This window comes from Drosophila teissieri, chromosome 3R (assembly GCF_016746235.2).
Source record: "Drosophila teissieri strain GT53w chromosome 3R, Prin_Dtei_1.1, whole genome shotgun sequence".
Classification (NCBI taxonomy): domain Eukaryota; kingdom Metazoa; phylum Arthropoda; class Insecta; order Diptera; family Drosophilidae; genus Drosophila; species Drosophila teissieri.
Genome location: NC_053032.1, coordinates 10,904,201 through 10,926,033, shown reverse-complemented (window position 1 = coordinate 10,926,033; position 21,833 = coordinate 10,904,201). Strand labels below are relative to the sequence as shown.

General features: G+C 41.0%; 1 protein-coding gene across 4 annotated transcripts; it reads right to left on the bottom strand.

Annotated features, from left to right (window-relative positions):
* Positions 1-128: 128 nt before the first annotated feature.
* On the bottom strand, positions 129-21,530 carry LOC122621753 (sex determination protein fruitless). 4 transcript variants are annotated; one of them, XM_043799729.1, is made up of 6 exons: positions 21,383-21,530; positions 21,119-21,319; positions 19,976-20,797; positions 18,236-18,490; positions 16,493-16,625; positions 129-3,123 (listed from the first exon to the last, which is right to left on the bottom strand). In XM_043799729.1, the coding sequence occupies exons 1-6, from the start codon at positions 21,506-21,508 to the stop codon at positions 2,591-2,593; spliced, it is 2,070 nt and encodes a 689-aa protein (XP_043655664.1). In that variant the 5' UTR covers positions 21,509-21,530; the 3' UTR covers positions 129-2,590. The 4 variants fall into 4 exon arrangements, with proteins under 4 accessions (XP_043655664.1, XP_043655663.1, XP_043655662.1 ...); XM_043799728.1 differs by lacking the exon at positions 129-3,123 and adding an exon at positions 4,591-8,967; XM_043799727.1 differs by lacking the exon at positions 129-3,123 and adding an exon at positions 10,892-12,934.
* Positions 21,531-21,833: the final 303 nt, after the last annotated feature.

The window sequence follows — 21,833 nt, the reverse complement described above, 5'->3', positions numbered from 1 at the left end:
ACATTTTATTTGGTTTTATTCGCTGCTTCGCTTGACATTTAAATGCTGCTAGTGAATTATATTTTGATTTTAATTTGAATAAATTTGAAATATATATATTTGTTGCTTGTTATATATATAGATCTTAATGGATTGATTTATATAAACTGGTAGACGACGAAAACTGTTAATAATATTTTTCATTGCCGCAGGCTGCCGCGATTTGGCCACTGCACTGCAACATTTGTATTTGCATATTGATTAATTGAGTTTGTAACTGTAGAGGAAAAATAAATTACAACTCGCTGTTGTTTTGTATTTGCGCGTGACGATTGTGGATCATTTGGGATCTTGGATATATATATTCCAGACCCGATTCCACAGAGCAACCCTTTATCCCCCAATCTTTGGTAGCTCTCCTTCCAATCGGCCGATTACAAGTGGATGTATAAAAATATTTCGGTTACGATTTATGCTTATTTATGGAAAAAGGTTAGAAAAATCCATCTAGACTCCTTTTAGCTCTTTTTAGCTTCTCTAGTAGTTTGCTTATCGTTTCTGACTGCTTGGTTTCGTTTGTTTTTTGTTTATAATTTCATATTTATTACATTTTTGGTACATAAATCTGTGTGTAGTAGTGGTTTGCCTTAACATCTGTGCTATTTTTGCTTTCTTGTTTTCAATTTTGCGGTAGTTTATTGGCTTTAAGTTTCTCAACTCAATCAACTTATAACTTATAACTAAATAAAATTATGATCTCTGTGTGTACATATTTTCGAATGGATATATACACACGCACATGCACGTAATTTAAAATTAGGAAATCAAAAAAGATTTTAAAGTTAAGTAAAATAGGGTTTAAAGAATAACTAGAAAGTAATTTTATACATTTTGTGCTTTGGACCGAAAGATAACAATTTTGAATAGTTCTATAACAAAAATCCTCTAAATAAATATGCAAAAGGCAGCAACCTTAGCCAAATGTTGCTACTCCCTTAAGACATATCATCGTATTTAGTTACTTTTTATTTACTTTTTTGTAAAGTTTTGTGCCAAAAATATCACATTTAATTTTATGTTTTATGTGTTATGTTATAGGGGTTCTGTTTCTAAATTTATTTTGCGCCGAAACATAATTTTGCCTATCACAAAATGTTTAAAATTAATTACTTTTGCCGTCTCTGCGGGGACGTTTTGGTTATGGTAATCAAAGGGCCAGGATAATCGATTACAAATTAGAATTAATCCGTTCAATTCCATGCCAATTGAGCAGACATTTAAGCAATTTAAAAATATAATTTCTATAGATTTTTCCAATCCTTTAATTTTTTTTTTAGATTTTTGTGATATGGTTTTTTTCTTGTATAGCCCTCATATCAACTAACTTTCTTTCCTTGTGGATTCATATGTGTTTAGTGTACTTTAACTAAATAAACGTTTGACCATAAATATAAACAAGCTTAACAAAAAAAGTGAGGTGGTTCAAGTGGTTCGAGCTAATCCTAAAATCTTTAACTTAACGCGTAGGACAAAATCAAAAGTGTGATAGAGAACACAAAAAAACAGAGGGAAAACATTGGTAAACATATATGTGGTACTTTATGTACTATATAAGTGCTAATGGTCTACGTAGACTAAAATTAAGCAATCAACAATAAAACTGAAATGCATTTGAGGTATATGAAAATTTCTTTGTAGTTGGTTGAGTAGCCCTCATCCGTTGCCTACTCCGCAGAACATATCGGTTAACACTACGATCTAAGCATTAAACAGTAAAGTAAACTAAAACCTAATGTGACCTTCGTATGAGTAGTATTTGTGGGTGACTGTTGCTGTGGTGGCTCATCCTCATCCTTATCTTCATCCGCATCCTCCTCCTCCTCTTGCTGGTGACCCCGCGTGATGGGGTCGTGACCCCGATCTGCTGACCGAGTCAGCGAATCATGAATCAGCTCAAAACGATTCTCCTCGACTTTCTCTCTCTATTATTAGTGTAGTTATTACTTTATAGTTTTAGGAAACAACATTTAGAAACCTTCGAAACGGTTTGTTGTGGCTGTGGAAAACTTTTCCGCCTTCGCTGCCCCTCTATACAGGGTATATCCATCTCCTTGTCTCGCAACTGAAACCTTTTCCTAATCTGGCTTAGTTATACACATTTATAAATTGATGGGACGATTGTGTCAAAGTTTACCAATAAGTGTAGTTAAGATTATCAATAGACTTGTGTTTTACGCGTTTTGCCATAGCATCTTCGGTTCTACTAGTTTGGGTTATGGTTATTGCTTGGATAGCTAGTGGGTAATGTACAGACGACGACTAAATGCAAGAAAAATCCACCTAGAACTGCAGCGATTTACAATAAACTATCGCTGTAGTTGTATCTATTGCTGTAGTTGCTAAAGTTGCTGATGTAGTAAGCTGGTTGCTGTTGCTGCTGATGCGGCTGATGCTGTTGGTGCTGCTGCTGATGCTGCTGTTGCTGCTGCTGCTGATGCTGCTGCTGTTGGTGATGCTGCTGCTTCTGCTTATGATGCGGCTGTTGCTGCTGCTGTTGCTGCTGCTGGTAAAGCTGGCGGTGATGGGCTGCACTTGGGCCCCGGCCACGCCCTTAAATGGACGAGTTCAGCTTGAGCAGGCGGTCCGGATGCTTGACCCGCAGGTGGGAGCGCAGCGTATCGATCCTGCTGTAGGTGGCCGGGCAGTAGGGACACATGGACCGCTGGGCGGTGTGGGAGTGAAAGTGGTGCCAGCGGTTGGTCACCTCCTTGCCGCAGGAGCGGCACCGCCACATGGTGCCCGGATCGCGGGACGGCGTGAACATGTTGTGGTACGACATGGTGTGATGTGAGTTATGGCCTGCTGCTCCAGTTGCTCCGCCGGCTCCTCCGCCGGCTCCCACTCCTCCCGCTCCGCCCGCTACCGATCCAGCTCCTCCGGCACTGTTCTGCGCATTGCCCGATCCCTGATTGCCATAACCAAGTGCCGAGGGACCGTTGTGCCCGTTGCCGGCGGCAATGTAGTGCAGAGGATGGTACTCGCGTTTCAGGGCCGCCGACAGGTGCATCCCGAAAGGGGGCGGCGGGGGCGAGGCCGACGACGAGGTCGACAGGGGGGTCGACAGGTGGTGGCGGGCGCTGCTGCCTGCGGTTCGAGAACGAGAAAGAGAAGAACAGAACACACAACAGCCCGTCGAGCGGGACGAAAATCAGCCCAGAGAAATAGATTTCTTTGATTTTTTCAATTTTTTGTTTGGAATTGTATTGGTTTTTTGTCGTATAATAGTCAGATTGAGAGAGAGAGAGAGAAATATATAGTGGGTGGTGGGTAGGTGGTGTACTAGTGAGTGTGTGAGAGAGACAGACGGAGAAAGAGGGCGAGACAGGGATAGGCAGAGTTTCGTTTTGTGAGCTAAAAACAAATATACTTATGCGGCATAATGAAAAAATATCAAAACTAAACTAGGAAACTAAGGAGGAAGTACACAAAAATTAGGTAGTCCTTAAAACAAACAAACGTCACTAACTACAATCAAGCAACTTATATCAATCAACGGAAAATATACATAAATGAGTGACTAACACAAGGGATTTCGATCGATTCTGCGTCTCCTCACATATTTCAGCGTGCAAATGAAATATTCATTACTCGTTTAATAATAAAGTTCGTAGATTAAATTTAGAGGTATATGTGAAGAATATAAATGCGGGCTCGTTTGCTAAAACTAAGCGTTTGTAAAATATTTTCATTTGAACAGTGCACGCGATAAGTAGGCAACGTTTTTGAGTAGCTTGCACTTGATTTGTCATTTCGAAAACGTGGTTCACTTTTCCAATGCACTGTTCAGTTACAAATTAACTTATAAAATGCCTCCGTTTGTTCCTGCCATGTCTTCTCTTTCGGCTTTAGATATGTATCATTATTATATAGTTGTATACAAATAAAATTAGTCACAATCGACGCATATGTGTAGATGTTTGTAAAAATAATTATTTTATAGCACAAATGTGGGCAACAATTCTTTATGATCAAATGAAGGGTTCGGCTGCTTGGCACATTTTCCCCGTACACTCGTATTTCTTCAATACCAATTGTTTTTTTGGGTGTAACTCATTTGTGCAAAGAATCGTCTTAGCTTACACTTAGCGAATTCGGGCTGAAACTGATACATAATATATATTTATATTTATTCAAATAAAGGTAGGGTACTCGTAAATGTGGAAAAGAGGTTAACAAATACAACCAATAATATTGAAAAAAAAAACAGGAAATTGGGCCGAGGTTGAAAATTCTCTATGCGAATGTGTGTGTGTGTGTGCGCGCATGAGTGCAGGTGAGTGTGTTGGTTGGATTTGTATAGGTATTGGTATTGATACTGGTATATAGTAGAGTAGGTGGCATATAGGTCCTTAGACATTAGTTCGACTTTTCATGGGCACCCCTAACGTCGTTGGAAGCACAATTCAAAGCTCACAGCAGATCGGGATTCGGAGATTCGGTTTCGGTTTCGGAGTCAGAGGATCAAAAATAATAAAGTGATCACCATTTGGTTCTGTTTCCATAAAATTCAATTTATTTGATTTAGTTTTGATTTTTGTTTTGTTTTACTTGTGTGTGTGTATGTGCGTGAGTGTCTGTCTGTCTGTCTGTGAGTGTGTGTGTGTGTGTAGTTGTGTGAGATTGGTACATCTGCCTGTTCTTCATTTATAGTTTTATGATTTTATATGGTTTAGGTTTGTCTTGTTTAGTAATTCAATTGGTTTTCATTGAAAGGCTGCCATAATAGATAGAATGTTTATTAAAAATTGTTTTAAAAAATATTGTAATATATATTTATACGTGTATATATAAATTGTAACAAATGCTGCAAGCATTTCGTGGGCTTGCTTCAATTTGCTTAACTTTAATTAAACTGATTTCATTTTTTTCTGCGTTTTTCTATTTTTGTTTTTTGTTTTCAACATTTTGCTGTTGTTGCTGCTGCCGCTACTGTTGTTGTTTATAAATAAAACTAAAAATAGTTTGTATTGCATTTATTATTAATACAAAAATTAGATTAAACTAAGTTTACATTGAAACTAGCACGTCATTAAAATTAAGGGTTCAAACCACTCCTGATCGACTGCAAAAATGCTGTTAAAAGTTGGTTAAACAAAGTCAAAGTCAAGGCAAAATCGAAATCGAAATCGAAATCAATCAATTACTGAACTCAAAATGGTTCGAAAAGGCACCAAAATAAATATGAGAGTGTTTTTCAAATGGGGCTGTGTGTGATTTTTGTGTGGGTGGTGTGCTCGGTAATTTGATAAGCTTTATGACATTTATTGTAAATAGACACAGAAATCGTAGCGAAAAGTTACCATTAACTAACTGCTCTGCTGCTATATCAGACGTATATATATTTATATATTCATAGTGATATGCTAACACTTATTTTCTTTGCGGGTGGTGTCTCTCCCCATTTTGCGACAATTAAAAGGACTTTGAATATCTCTACTTATTTCGGCTTATTTGGGGGGCTTAGCACCGCTTTGTATTTACATATACTTTGTGTGTTTAGTTCTCGTGTTTTTTATTCGCGTATTTCAAGTGGTTGGCATTTGCGTGGTCAACATCATTCATCGTTCATCATTCACCATTCATCGATGATCATCCATCATCCATCTTCCTGCACCTTAAACGAAAACTAGTCATATTGCACATACGATACGATTCAAGGAGGGCTGGCCTCCTCCTTCCACTCCCTCTCGTTCTACTCGGTATACTTTAAAGTATATTTGGATTTAGCACCATTTTGCATACCACACAAATGATAGATTTCTCTCGATTGTTTTTTAAAAAAACTTCAACGCTCTAATCTCCTGCTTAATTAACATAATTTCAATTTGTAATGTGTGGGTGTGTTTTGTGGGCGTGTGTGGGTGTGTGTGTGTTTAGTTTTACTATAGTTATCACATCATATATAGATAAATTTCTTAAATTTTTGTTTAACAAAACAGCGTTAAAAATAAACATTAAACAAACATTAAGTCGGGGGCAGTATTTGATGTAGCATTATTAATAATGTAAATTTAATTCCTAAACATTTCATGTTAAGAAGTAGAACAAATAAATATTATGAATATGTGTGTATATAACATATAACTATATATTTCATAGAATTATGCACTAATTCCTTAGGCAATTAGACCTTTCTGTGTGTGTGTGTGTGTGTCTGCATATGCATATGCATGTGCATATGCTCGTGTTTGTGTGTTCGTGTGTGCGCACCAATATCGGGGATTTGGCAATCAATGTACAACAACAAATTACAAAAACTTATTTAAATATACATTAACTAGCAGAATTCGGGGGAGAATCATCAATCATATTTACACCGCAAGAAGAGTCTGCCAAATCAATATTAGCCCACGCAAGTGTGCATATAAGTAGGTATATTATATCATATAGACTGGATAACAAACTCGGCCACATGCATTGACAATTGGATCTGGCGATGTTATCGCTAACTATAATACATCAGATCAGATCAGATCAGATCGGATCAGATCGAATCGGATCATATAAGATGATCGGTTTGGATTGGATCCATCGGCAATCGCTCACTTCGAGACTCATTCGCACACTCCCGTAATGGTTATAAATAAATTAACATTAGTTTAGTATCCGTAATCAGTGAATTAGTGTAGTTTAGTTTAGTTTAATTAAGATTAGATTAGTTTAAAACTGCTTCGCTAAGATTAGGGCTACCGTAATGCATGTCTTCAGGGTCAACTAACATCGATCAAACGCACCGATTTGTACATCATAGATACATCTAAACTCGTATGCAGAGAAAATTCCACCGAACGGGGTTCTTTGAGGGTCGATTAAGTCGAGTAACGCTATTATTCTATTTTACAATTGTTGTTATTAGGCGTAAAACACGACACCCATTAGATCGTAATCGTAATTAATGATACATTTATATAAAACAGTAAAATGGTTAGGTTAGCAGCATAGAAATCTCTCGTTAAAATGTCTTCAATGTTCGGTGTTTGCTCCTAACTTGCTTTTCCTATAGAGTATCAGAGTGGTTTCCGGGTGGGTGGGTTAGTGTGGTTTTCTGCATGTAGTTTCTGTTTGGATTGTGTGGTCTTGGTTGTGGGTGTGGGTGTGGGAGTTGGAGTGGGAGTGGTAGTGGGTGTGCAGATACTAGTGTTAAATGCAACAACGAACAGGTGCAAGTAGAGAGGGTGCAGCCAAGGAAGTTGGCACTACCACCAAGAGATTTTGGCACAAATGTCTGACAGGTCCAACGATTTTAGTTCGTAAAATTTGTAATTCCATATATAGTATGAGTAGCTTCGAAATACAATTAGTTTAAGTTTAAGTTTAGTTTTAAGCTTTTGTGTTTGTTGGTTTTGTTTCTTGTAAATATTTGAGTGCTGCTAGTTAAAACCTTTTGCTTTCCACCCTCTGCTTTCAGCTGGCTTGGAAACCCTTTTGCTTGTGCCACGAACAAGACTTTTGCAATTAAAACTCCATTGCGAATAATTCTCCTACTATACTGTACACTGTATACTGCATACTGTATACTCTATACTGTATATAAGTGCGTGTGGGTGACTGCAACATCCGTATCTAGTTGAAACCTGGACAATGTGTCGCTTCCTGCACAGATCAGACGATCAGCCGATCAGCGTTGGATTCCTCCTCGCAGCCGGAAATGCATCCTCTCCTTTCCAATCTACGCCTACATAATTGACAAACAAATTTGGCTTACCCTTAAATCGATTCAACATTTAAGAACTTATTCGCGTTTCTCGTCTAAATTACATTTGCTTTGAGTATCAATTGGTTGCTGTTGCTGCGACTGCTGCTGCTGCTGCTGCTGCTGCTACTCCTGCTGCCTTTTGCTGTAGTTCCTAGTGCTGTGGTTAGCATAGCTATTGTTATTAATATTATTACTATTAGTAGTAGTTGTAGTAGCTTCCATTTGATTGGCATTCGTGGGCTCGCCGCTGCGGTTGCTATTGCTATTGCTGTTGTTGTTGCTGTTGCTAATGTTATTGGTGTTGCTATTGCACAAAGTTTCTTGAGGATCGTAGGGCGCCAGCTGCTTCAGCTGCTCCATGTACCGCTCAAAGCTCAGCCTCATCTGCTGCTCCTCCTCCAGCTCATTGTCGCTCTCATCGATGATGATCGTCTGTGCAGGCGGAAGTTGCTGCTGGCGTCGATGTTGCTGCTGCTGTTGCCGCATGTTGCCGTTGCTAATGTTGCTAACGTTGCTGATGGGTGGCTGCTGCTGCTGTTGCTGCTGCTGCTGTTGCTGCTGCTGATGTTGCTGGTAGTAATAGTCGCGGGCATAGAAGTTGAAGGGCTGAGCCTTGCGATGGGGCTGCTGCTTGAGGTTGGGGTCGTCGGGACGCCAGGCGCCGTAGTTCCAGCCCAGGTACTGACTGTATCATTCACTTGTGGCATTGTGCTGCTGCTGCTGGTGGTGTTGCGGCTGCAGTTGCAGCATATGCTGCTGCGCGAGGGCATGGAGTTGCTGCTGCGACTGCTGCTGCTGTTGCTGCTGCTGCTGTTGCGACTGCTGGTGTTGCTGCTGCTGCTGGTGTTGGTGCTGCTGCTGCTGTTGCTGCTGCTGCTGTTGCGCTGCGTTAAAGGCCGCCGCGGCTGCCGCTGCCATCGCCGCTTGGGAGGCCACCGCCAACTGGCTGGCCGTGGGCGTGGCAGCCGCCCCCACCGCCGACGAGGACATTAGGTTGTCGAACTTGCGCGTATCCGGATTGTACATGGGATGCTTGAACTTGCAGTGGGTGCGCAAGTTGTCGCTGCGCGTGTAGGTGGCCCGGCACAGCGGACACTCGAAGCGGCCCGGAAAGTGGACGTGGTAGTGGTTGCGGATGTGGGTGACGACCTTGCCGCACAGCTTGCAACGGTGCAGGTTGCAGCCGCCCGAGAGGCGCTCGAAAGTTAGCCGCATGTGCCAGGCCTTGGAGCCTGCGCGATTAATTATATGTTTAATTTATTTCAATTATTCGATCGATTGCATTTTCATTCGATTTGTTCGTTATTTTTGTATTTATCATGGGTTATTGCATTTTTGGATTCGATTTGGTTTTCGTTTTTGTTTTTGTTTTCGGTTTCGGTTTTTTCATTAATTCGTTCGTTCAAACGCGCAAAGAAAAAAAGAAGAGAAAAACAATGTTGTTGTTGGTGATTCACAGAAACAGAAAAATCATTTTTATAATAATTCTTAAACTGTATAATTAGATGGTTTTCAGAGTCTGCGTGTGTGTGTGTGTTTGTGGGTTTTTTTTGGTGTGTGTTTATGCGTGTATGTTTGGTTTTCTGGTAGTAAATTCGTAATATCTGCTTTCTTTCTGCCATGGAAAGAGTGATTACAACTGAAAAACGAATGATTGTTAAATCAGTTTTGTTCATTTCCCTGAGACATGGTGTTATGTGGGGCAGAGACACTCTGCTCGGTTCGGGATTATTCGGGATTATATGTATTCAATTTTTCGCAATCAAATTTGGTTACACCCAAAAAATCGGCAAATATGTAGTTAAAAATTTGTTCTTTTTTCCATGGGGTTTCGAAAATTTGGAAACAGCACTTTTGAACGGGAGAGGAAAATCATTATTGCTTTGTAAAAAGGATGATTGAAATCAAATGATTTATGGTCTGAGGCCATGGGTTCACTTAAAATATTCAACGGGAGTTATTTACAATAATCAGTGGAGCGACTGAATTGGATATTGAGGAACCCAAACCATATTTTAAATGTATATATGATGTATGTGCAAATGATTTGTGTTGAGACACTTAAAAGGGATCTGGTAGTATAATGTTCTATTTATTTTTGAATAGATGATTGTGGGATCCGATTCAGTTTTGTTTTCAGTTTAGCTTCTGTGTTAATTTCTTGTCAAGAGAGCCCAAGAACCGTATTAGTGTCTAGTTTTGTCACTGTTTACGAGGGGTTTTTGCGGAGGGCGTGGTGTTTCTTGTTTGGCAAATGTACATAAGTTGGAGAGAGACAGAGAGTGAGCGAGAGGGTCGAGGGTCAAGGGTCAAGAGTCAGTGGAGGGCCAACAAAACGCAGATGAGGTTAAAAAATGAGACAAAACAAGTAAATTAAATGACTGATTTCGGATGAAGACTAACGAAATAACTGTAGCGCAGCAACGTGGATAAGAAAAGGTATATCGCATACTGTATATCGAACATCGAATGTAATTTATCGTTTATCGAACACATTTCATTCAACACCCCTCCTGCCTGGCGAAATCAAAAACAAATTTAGATCCTCGTCCAAAACAGAACGAGACAGACTGCATACAATATATATATAGAGCGAGAACAAGACAGAGTGAGACAGACCGAGTTTTAGAGAGAGAGAGAGAGAGAAATAGAGCTATAGAGTAGGATAGATATATCGAGTGAGTGAGTGAGTATAGGCAAGTGTTTTGTTTAAGAGTTTAAATAACTAAAACAAATTTTCAATCGTTTGGCCAATTCCTGTTTTTTTTGTTTGTATTCTTTAGTTGTTCGAATTTGTAGCTTTTCGTTTTCGATAAAATCATAATACATAAATCAGATATATATATTTAACTTAGTTAACATAAGTCTAAATTATAGGGGGGAGGTATTTGTGCTTAAGTAGATCTTAGAAATTTCAACTTACCGTTAAGAGAGTGCGCTTGATGTTTTGAAATTTTTTTTTAATTTGGACTCGTTTCAAGTCGGATCGAAATAAAATTATGGATTATGTTTATAATTATATTTTAATTGTGTTTAGTTGTTTTAGTACCTAGGGGACGATTGTTTTTGCTTTTTATTGAATGAAAAGAACTGGAATTTGATTTGAAAGAGATTTATTAAGTAAAGTTAAAGATGTTAAATATTGATTTATCCGTTTCACAATATATGTACTTGTATGTATATCTGTATTTAAGTGTTAATTAATTGGATTCATTGCTTGATTGGTGACTATATCTAATGTTTAAGTACATCTTTCGATAAAATCTGATCTGAATTTCTTCTTTAGCAAAGCACTGATTTTCAGCGGTTCATTTAATAAACTATTTATAGTTTTAGCAACTCCAATCAACTTCGGTGGGTGTTTTGCCAAAGATATAGATCAGAAGAGCGTCCAACTTCAGTAAGCCGATATTTTTCTCTGGGGCTCTGGCCAATCAGTTTGAAATTGGACGCTATCTGAATTTCATTTTATTTGATTTTATTAGATCAGAAGTGAGAAAAAATCGTGTGGTACTACGGAGCGTAACAGAGATAGAAAAATATTTAATCCCAATATAATTCTTTACTCTGGTTTAAATATCGCTTTATTTTCCTCACTCGTTGCTTTCAGTTGCAATTTATTTAATTCAACTATCTTTTTGCGACCTTAGGGCCTATGGACTAGAAGAGAGATTAGCTAATATGGCACAAAATGACACGAACAAAAATTAGTCAACATTCACTACAGCACATGTTAAGTTAGTAAAATAATAATAACTGACGCGGATATCGATTGGAATTCTACATATAATACTTGTCAAAGTTCCTCCACTGAGTACTGGTCGCGGTATTTCTATATCGATATAATAATCCATTTGGTTTGCTAGTGTCCTACAAAAAGCATCTAGAGGTGAAGACGATTTAACAATAAGTAGTTCAAAGTCTTGAAATCAACTACGTGTAGCAAAGGTTTTGTTTTTGTTTTTTTCTTTTTGTTTTTTGTTTCTGATAGGGTTTATAAATGTAAAGATATAGATATAGATGTACACCCAACTGATGGCTGTTGGCTCCTCACTCTGGATTACGTATACTTTTGCTTGATTCTTGGTTACTTAAAACACGCTAGTTGTGAAAACCATTCGATCTGTTACTGATTTTTGATTTGATTTGATTTGCTGCCTGCCTAGAGAAGTGATCACATATGTACATAGTGGCTAAAGAATCGATCCTTGATGTCCGCGTGCTTGATCTTACAGTGCGCCTTCATATTGTCCCTGCGAGTGAACTTCTGCCCGCACACGGGACACTCATGACTCTGTGGTCGATGGATATTGGCGTGGTGCCAGCGGTTGGACACGATCTTGTTGCAACTAACACATCTGTATAGAGTGGGCAGTGTGCCCGACAGCTGGACGAACAGGGTGGAGTAGTCAATGTTGTGATCCCGCCGATTTGCCGCCGCAGCAGCTGCCGCAGCCACCGCCGCCGCCGACGAGGTGGATCCAGTGGAACTGGAGCTCGGTTGCGGCGAGACCGCAGACGTGGCCACCGAAGCTGGTGCGGATATGGCTGATCCCGACGCAGATCCTGCTATTGACACCGAGACTGATCCCGCACCCGCACCAGAGGCGGGTGGATAGTGGGGAGAGCCCTGCGAGTGACTGGGATGTGGTGCTGATGGCGGATGCTGGTGGTGGTGTTGGTGGTTGGCGTGGCCGTGGTAACTGCTCAGGTCCAACTGCTGCACCGCTCCATTGCTGGCCAGGTAGGTCTGATTGCTGGGCACGGGAGGTGAGTAAGCCGCCTCGGCGGGGCAATCTATTAGGGATCGGTGGTGCGGATGATGTGGCGGATAGTGGGACATAAGGTGCTGCTGGCGACTGCATCGTATGGCGCGCATGTTGAGCTCCTTGCACTTGTACTCGCAATTGTAGCCACCGTCCACATAGACATCCGATCCCGATCCGGAGGCCGCCTCTTCATCCGGATGCGGAGGAGCATACACCACCGCCCTTCTGTACTTGGGTGGCGTGGCATGGTAGGTCGCCTCCTTCATCTCCTCCGGATCCAGCTCATCCCCCGCATCCATCTCACGACCGCGATCCACAACGACCTCCTCGATAACGCCTGGATCGTCGTCGTGCTCCCGATGGGTTCGATCCAGTTCCCGATCCGGATGACGTGGGTGGTCGTGCTTAATGTTAAAACACTTGACGCGACCTGCAAACATTTGCTTGGTTCATATTAGGCGTCATCACTGTGGGGGTGGGAACTCAGGGGGTGGATATAGAGATGAGAAGACGAAGAGGGGGCTCGATCGCGCTTCTCTTGCATTCCATGCGCACAGTGGGCTAAACAGGCCAATGGTTGTCGGGTGTGTACGGTGGGTGTGAATGGTGTCTAGTTCAACTAAGAAGCCACAGGAGGAGGAAGGCAAAAAAAACTGGTGTAACGGGTGTTTTAGAAGTATAGTGTGGAGCCTATGAGTAAATCCCGATTAGGGTGAACCAAAACTGCTTTAGGAAGTTGCATAAAAATTAAAACTCTACAAAATCTTTTTTCTCAATTTTCAAATGTTACATTTTAAATAAGACAATTGAAAAAATGTATATCAGAAAATTCTATTACCATATATGGCAAGAATAACGATCAAATCTTGACCGGACTAATGTTTTTGCAAATTTTTTTTTTTATTTTATAAAAATCAACTAATTGTAATGCTGTTATTATTATTAGAATATTTTATATGGCGGCGTTTATTTTCTCAAATATGCAGAAGAATGGATCAAAGGACAGCTACGGAACTGGGTTTTAATGTGTTGATTGGTTTTGAGACGTTTCCACTTCGTTTCGATTCGGAAAAAACTTGGTGTTTGAATGCGTGTGGTGGCCAAAAAGATATATGTATGTATATAACGAAAGGCAAAAACAAGTCAAGTGATCGGCAAGGACAATGGGGCTGGGATTTGGGGCTGAGGCGACTGCGAAGCCTGGAAATCATAATATACAGATCGATCGAGGGTGAGGGGTTCAAGGTGTGTAATCAAGTCAAATCAAGAGTCTTAATTATACAGTTGGCGGAGTCTGTGGAAAAACAAAACAAATCAAATCAAGGCTGGACTTAAAGCTAAGGCGGCATCGTTTCGGATCGGCAGGACTTTATAGCTCTAAGAAAACAATTCAGCTAAATTAAGTATACTTTGCATCAAAGCAAATCAATCAATCAATCAACAGTGTGAACAGTGTGAAACGGAGTGGGAAAAATCATAAGTAAATCAAAATCAATGTAAACAACTTTGGTTTCGTGTCATTTTGTGGCATCGACAATTTTTTTTGGTTGGGCTTATCTTATTGTCTGGTATTTTCGGTTCTATATTATACAGATCTCATACACAATATTTCGGTTTTTCTTGTTTGGTTTTCTGGGATAGCTTTCGTTTTAGTACTTCAATGTTGCAACAGATTTTTAGCTATAGTTCTGCTTGGTATTAAGTATAATATATTTTTCTATTTTAGTTTTATTATAGTAACACTTTGTCATATTTTCAAATTCCAGTTCTTTTTCTTTATTGTTTTTTGTTGGTTTTTGAAGGTTGTGAGGGGTTTTTGGACGCTGGGTGCGGGATTTTTCATTTTCTTTTAGCTGTAAGGTAATTTCAGTTTCAATTTCAATTTCGATTTAATTTCACTCAACATTTTTGTATTCAGTTTGATGGAGCCAATGTGCGAATTTTGTCGCTCTCCTTTACACTTTACCGTTATTTTGGCGGCAGCTCTCGTTTAAACGTTTAAAGAATATGTGCAACACACACAGACACAAGCATACACACACACAGACAGTTAAGTACAGAGAGAGAGCGACAGAGAGAGAGTGAGATAGAGATAGAAAGAGAGTAGGCAAAAGAAAGATAGTTGGAATACACTTAGTTAGCTTGGCAGAAAAACCAATTGAAAAACACAGTCAGTTACAGTTATCTCGATACAAAACAGTGTGACAAAATATGGTTCAACGGATTCTTCACATCAAATCATAAATGCAGCAATGTTAGTAGAAATATCCAAAATAGGAAAAGTACAGTCTGTATCTGTGTGTGGGCGAGTGTGTTTGCGTGTGTGTGTGTGTGGGCGGCAGTGTTTGTGTGTGTGGGGATTAAACGAAAAATAGAACACATCGACTTTGGAAGCTGGTGGTTTTTAAGTTTTTCGTATTCACACTGAAAGTAATTTATATTTTTTAAGTTTTCTTGCTTTCTTGTTTCGTTTCCATTTCTTAGACAATAAGTTGCAACATTAAAGACGAAAAGAGATTTGGAAAAGTTTTAAAAGGTTTACGGTTTCGAAATTGCATTTATTTTTTCAGCACAGTTTTGAAAATGTAGAATGGAACGAAGAAGGAAAAAGTTATGAAAACAAAGTGGCATAAGATCAAACAAAAAGCGCTTGAAAAATAACTACAAGTGTATCTGATGAAATTATTTTGAATTTGAAATTTGTTACATGTTTTTATTGGGTGATTATTTTTTTTTATTATTTATAAGTGTTTGGTTTTTGTTGTGTACGCCAATTGAGCTAATTATTTGTTTGGTTTTTTGGATAAAAACGGAGGCATTTTGCTCTAAAAACTAATTGGGAGTTTTCGATCTGACTTAGCACTAGTTATGGCAGCATGAAGAAGGTGAAATCAATCGATAAGTTTAAATAATACATTTAAAATTAAAATAAATCGATACTTAAATGATAATCGTATGTGTGTATGTGAGGTTGTGGGAGAGTATCGAAGGTAAGTGGGTGTGTGGTTGTGTCTATGGCTATGTAAAGGTGTCATAAAACATGCAACATGCGGCAAACATACGACAATGGACTAGAACCGCAATCGAAATCACGATCTAGTCCCAGCTCAAATGGGAAACTTGTCCTAAAAGCTAGATTTAAGTATATTTATCAATATAGAATACCATAAGATACGACAAACAACGAAATAATAAAGATATGCATGTAGAGATATTCTGGTAGGAGAGGTGTTGATCTGTTGCTCTAGCTAGCACTTTGAGTCTTACTTCTCTTAGGATCTATCATTCGGAGAATATCCATAAATACATAGGGCAACTAAAGGTACTGCACTTACAAAAGCAAACAAAATAGGGGTATTACTTGTCTCGGGGTTTGGAAAGATGAGGAAAAGAGTGGGGGTATAATTTAATGCATGCAGGATTTTCCAGGAACTACACATATAAGTTGGAGCTGGATGGGAATATTCCATTCACTTTAAATGTAACAATATGTACTTAGTCACCCATTCTTCTCCAATTTATAAACATATTTCCTGAATAACTGAGGGAAATCTCCAGGGGTTTATTCTACTTATCATATATATTAGAATAGTTTTCCCTTTTGAGTTAGATTTTTACGGGGCCGTAGCAGGAAAGGAACAGAATTAAGCTACAAATTTTCTACAATCTTCTTTACAGTTTATCAATATATATTTTTGGGAGGGTTTTCTCGCTTTTCTTGAACACATGGTGGAAACAAAATTGGTAGTAAGGTAAAAAAAAAAGTTGTATATCAACTAAAAAGCTAATAACAAATTACATACGCAATATTTAGATACATTAGGTAAGATATTCTTTCGGTTTTCGAGTGCGTTAGGTATTCAAAAGCTCAGAGAGAAGAAGATTCTTTTGTGTGTGGTTTACTTGTAGTAGTTGTAGTTGTGGTGCTAGCTCGGTTCTGGCTAAGGCTACATGGCTAAATGGCAATGCACAGCGTTTATCTACTCACCGTCGATATTGTCCGTCTGGTCCAGCTGCAGCTGCTTGGCGTCGTTGTGCTCGTCCCGAGCATCTGCTGCTTGCAAAGCATGCTGCGTGAGCAGCGTTGACATATCCTCCGGGTGCAGCTTTAGAGCGGCGCTCTTTGGTTGCAGCAAGAAATTGGGAGAGAGGGTAAAGGGGATATAGTAAAGTCAGCAAAGTTGTTATATAATACATCTCATTTTCACTATGGTATTATCCAAAACATCGTGAAAGTGAAATCGAGCTCGAAAGCGTGCCAATACTAACTATTCGACCAAAAAGGTGTATTTTTTCTACTATTATTTTCCTTTTTTTACTTTTAACTATAAAATCCTCAGTAAATACTAGAAAACTGTAAAGCCTTTCTATTTGCTTGCTCACCAATTGCAAAATGCTGCAGTCTTATTTAAAAAATTATGTTCATTTATTAATGCTCAATGCTTCTCAATTTATTGTTCATTTTTTGCCACTGCAAATGATGTTGATGATGTTTGCTTTTGTTCACGGCAGCTGCCAAACTCTTAGGTTTCTAAATATATTTTAATTTTCGGACATTTAATTGATAAGGAAAACTTAATGCTAGTGCCTATGGCTAATCCTGAGCGGTGTGTTGGGTCCTGTTTCAAGGCCCTGTCCCTATGCACTGTTCTTGCCCACATTTATGGTGATGATGTCGGGAGAACGTCGCTTGGTGCTGCCTCCAGCACTTCCACTGGGCATCGGATGTAGCTGCTGCTCCTGGAGCTCGCGTTCGTAGCACATGCGATGCGATTTGCACTTGTTGTGGTGGTTGACGATCTCCAGGCGGAAGTTGGAGTTGCCCTCCACGAAGGAGGTGCGTATGTCGGCCAGCTCACCGCTCCATTTGCGACAATGGCGGCAGAACATGGTGTTGGCCCTCTCGTCGTATTGCAGCCACTCGAACTGATAGAGCCAGTTGGCCCTAAATCGACCACTTTTCCGTGAGCTTCCCCCTGCAGATCCTGATGCTATCGCTGGACTGTGTGATTTTCCCACCGGATGGTGTGGCTGCTGGTGCTGCTGCTGTTGCTGCTCCTGATGTTGCTGCTGTGCCAGCAATCGCTGCATGGCGGAATCCAAACCCTCGTTCTGGTAATGCAGCTGGAAGCTCTTCAACTGAGCCTCCACTGCCTGGTGCAGGAGCATTTGGTGCATGGACTTGTTGCCACTGCTGCCTAAAAACGCTTCTGACTTTTTCACCTACACACAGGATTGAGAAAATGTTGTTGGCGAAACATGGATCTGATAGAAGGAAGGATTTTCTGGTCTTTACTTTACTTTAGTTTTACTTTACTTTTGCTTGAGGCGCAGCATTGTTGAGATTTTTTCTTTTTCTTTGGCCGATATTCCGCTTCGAATTTGGAAAATTCAATTAAACGCAATCATTCACCAATCCTTCGTTCTGCTCCCATTTTGCTAGATTCGCTTTGATTTACTTAAATTTTAAAAGAATACAATTTTTGAGCCAGGCTGTCTCATGTTTTTGGGAAGCATTTTGCAATTGGCTAGCTTAGAGGTATATAGCTGATTTAAACAAAAAGGCATTACAAGAATGTTCTGTACAGTAGCTGGAACCATCGCACCGGTTCAAAAAGAAAAAACCTTAACAAACTAAACGATGCAGCAACAAAATCATAATCGAAATTCAATCAAAACTCGAGATGTACTCTATTCAATCGACTGCTCTGATCTGACTGACCAAACTTACCGGCAAGTAATCGGGCGGCAGGGCCACGTGGTGTTCCCGATGCTGCTGCTGCTGCTGGGCGTCCATCAGCTCCTGCTTGATGCTCAGCGACTGGCTCAGACCGCTCAGGGCACTGGCCGCGCCCACATTGCCCCCACCGCCGCCCAGGTGGACGCTGGTGGTCATCGAGAGCGGCGAGTCGTGGCGACCGCCGGCGTCCTCCGACTCCGATGTGCTGCCGCCCGTTTTGGGCACGGGACTCGACTTGAAGTTGGCCTAAAAACAAGACGTTTTTTGAAAATTAGATACCGCCACACAAGTAGAACCCAACAAGAAATGAATTACATCGTAAATATTTATCCTAGGCCAAAAGCAAGAATAGGTTTATAGGAGATTTGAAAGATCTGGGAGAGAGTCTTATCGAAGGGGAGAGCGGCACGTGCCTGGCCCGCAAACTTCACGCCCGCTGATAACAACCCGAAACCCGAAATAGCTGCCAAAAACAGCAGCGTCGCCCTATTTGATCGGCCTCAGTTGATACCGCAGTCATGTGAGCGAGTAGAGCGAGTGGAGCGCGTTCCCCTCGTATCGCACATGCCAAACATAAATGTTGATATTGTTTGTTTGTTTGCTTGCCTGCCTGCCTGCCTGCTGCCCCACCCTCCACCACCCACAGACCGATAGTGAAAAGTTTGGCAGGCTTATGGCTTATGGCGAAGCGGCACGAAGGTCGACCCATTGGGTGGTACGCCAAATAAAGATATGTGTAAGATATGGCATCAACTCTCTAACCGGGTTTTGTCGGATTTAAGTTGTTGATATGTGTTAAGGCCTCGAATGACACTTGGGCAAATCTGCACACTTAAAAGGGGCTCTCATTTTATGGGCTTCCAAAGTCTAATTTCTCAGCTATTGCAGTTTATAAATCCATAAGAATAAAAAAGGGGGTTTCTTGCTAAACACTTATAGCTGGAACTTAATTATAATCAATAAACTACTACAAATATGTTATTTGAAGTTCATTTTACAGTAGATGTACCTATTCAATAAAATAATAATATTTTTTCGGGTTTTCATTCTATAAAAGAAAATTAAATCAGAGTAAAAATAAGCTTATTATCTCACATAAATGGTAAAGCTGCGTTTAAAACTGTATAAAGTAATAATAACATAATTATAATGTAACTAATAAGCATTTGTCGCCTGTTTGAATGTGAGATAATTTCTAATTAATTTTAATTGTCAGGCAATTAAAGTACAAACCACAAAAAAACAACATTTAAATGCGGAATTGCTGGCTGACTGACGGACTGACGGATCTGGCAAATTGTTTAGGTATGTTTGTGGGAAAACAAAAACCAGAAACAGAGGTAATTTAATTGCGAGGGCAAAGAGCTGGCCAATAAAACAATTAAATAAACACGGAAGGCTAACTTCGGGGACCTTAGCTGTTTTTTTATGCAGAAGCCTGCGTGTAGGCAAGCCATTATATCCGTATTCTGATTGGGATAATGAAACAATGAAGATTTATTTAAATTACTTTTTAAATTCTAGGGACTCTTTAGCTTGAATAAAGATACCAAACAGTATGCAGTTTTGTATAAAGATTTTAAGTCGTTGGCTTCTCCAAACCAATCAAAAACATTCTGCGCACCACTGTGCGTATACGCAATGTCCAATGTTATAAAAATTACGTATACGCAATGCGTGGTTCATAGGATAGAATTCTACTGCACTACTTGTTCAGTGGACCGTGCTCACCTGAGAGTCCTGCGGGTAGTGCCTGTCCTGGTGGCTCGAGGACAGCGAGTTATCACAGTTGGATGATGAGTTCTTACGTCTGCGCTTACTACTACTCAGCTGCTCCACCGGCGTGGTGGACAGCTCCCTGTCCCTGTCTCGCTCACGCTCACGCTCTCTTTCCCGCTCCCGCTCACGTTCTCCGCTGTTGTTGCGCTCCCTATTGCTGCTGTTGTTGTTGTTGCTGCTGCTATTGTTGTTATTATTGTTGTTGTTGTTGCCGGTACTACTGCTGTTGCTATTGTTGTTATCCTTGTTGCTGTAATCCAGCTGCAATAGATCATCGCGACTATCCGTCCGCTCGAGCGTACCGCGCTCGCTTCCCCGATCGCTGCATCCGTCGGCGCTGGCACTTCGATTGGCGGCCGCTGCCACCGCTGCCGCTCCCGCCGCAGCCGCCGCCGCTGCACTGGCGCTGCCCACGCTCGGAGATCGTTCGCCGCCGGTGGGCGTGGTCAGGCCCAGGGCGACGGCAGCCGCATTCACATTGCCGCCGGCGGCCGCTACCGCCGCTGCTGCCGCCGCCGCCGCTGCCGCCGCCGAGCTGCGTTCGCTCATGCTGCTGCTGCTGCGCTGCGTCAGCTCGTCGCGCAGATCCCGTTCGCAGCGGGAGCGCAGGGAGTCGCGGGAGTCGCGCATCGCATCGGCCACGCCCCCAGCGCCGCCCAGGCCGCCGGTGTAATTACTCGGCCCACGTCCGGTCGGCGAACTGGCCGCCGAGTCGCGCAGCTTGTCGCAATCGGAGCGGTAGTTCAGATTGTTGTTATCTGTGAGACCACGCACCTGCAAGAATCCCAAATAATATACATGTTATTAGAAGTTCATGTTGAATAGTTGATAGAGGGGGAAGCGGACGCAAATTCGGGCATTCCCCCATTTAAAAAACAAGACTATTCAAAGTGAACTAACATACTTTGTTGAAACTGATACTAAAGATCGTCTATGACAAATACAACAACTACAATTATAAAGAACAATAGAATATTTACTCTGCTATTAAATTTAACAAATAAATCGCAAGTTTCTGGTTCTGTAAACGATTTGTTCACCGAATGACCTCCGGATATCCCTCATTATTAAGAGTAAATCCCAATTTACACACACCTGCAGGCTCTCGGCCGTCTTGAGAAACATGGGCAGCGAACTCTGACCCACGTTGACCTCGCCCTTGTACATGAAGTCGAGCAGAGATCGCATCTCTGAGTATCTGACATCTTTCAAGTAGATGATGGGATGTGGATGCTGGTTCTGTAGGAAAATCGTCTCGAAGTACGGACTGCAGGCTGACAGGATGGTCTGGTGAGCCTGTGGAAGAATATGAATTATGTCAGCTATGTATATACTTCCAAAAGTATCTCAGAGACGCACCTTGACTGTTTCGCCCTCGCAGGCGAGCGTGACGTCGCATAGCGCCTCCCGCTGCAGCAGTGAGGTGAGCACGCCGGTCAGATTTGTGGGATGATTGTTCCAGCGCAAGCAGAATTGCTGGTCCATCGCTCCTTGGTCAGTGTTGTACCTGTAAGGTGGAAGGCAAATGCATAAGTACGGGGCGAGACAAGAGCACAATCAAATTATTTGGCATTTCCCTTAAACTCATTTTATTTTTGAGTTCTGCATAGGATCATGTACTTTAAACCTACTTTGTTTATTACTTATCGTACGAATAAGTGTTAGGTAACGCAGCCTGAATGGGAAAATCCCATTTGATACTAAAAATAATACCCCAACCCCTAGACAAACTTCTCCGTGCACACTACTTTTAAACCGGAAACGGAAGTGTCAAGCTTTCGACCCCGTTATCTCTATCGCCGCCATGGCA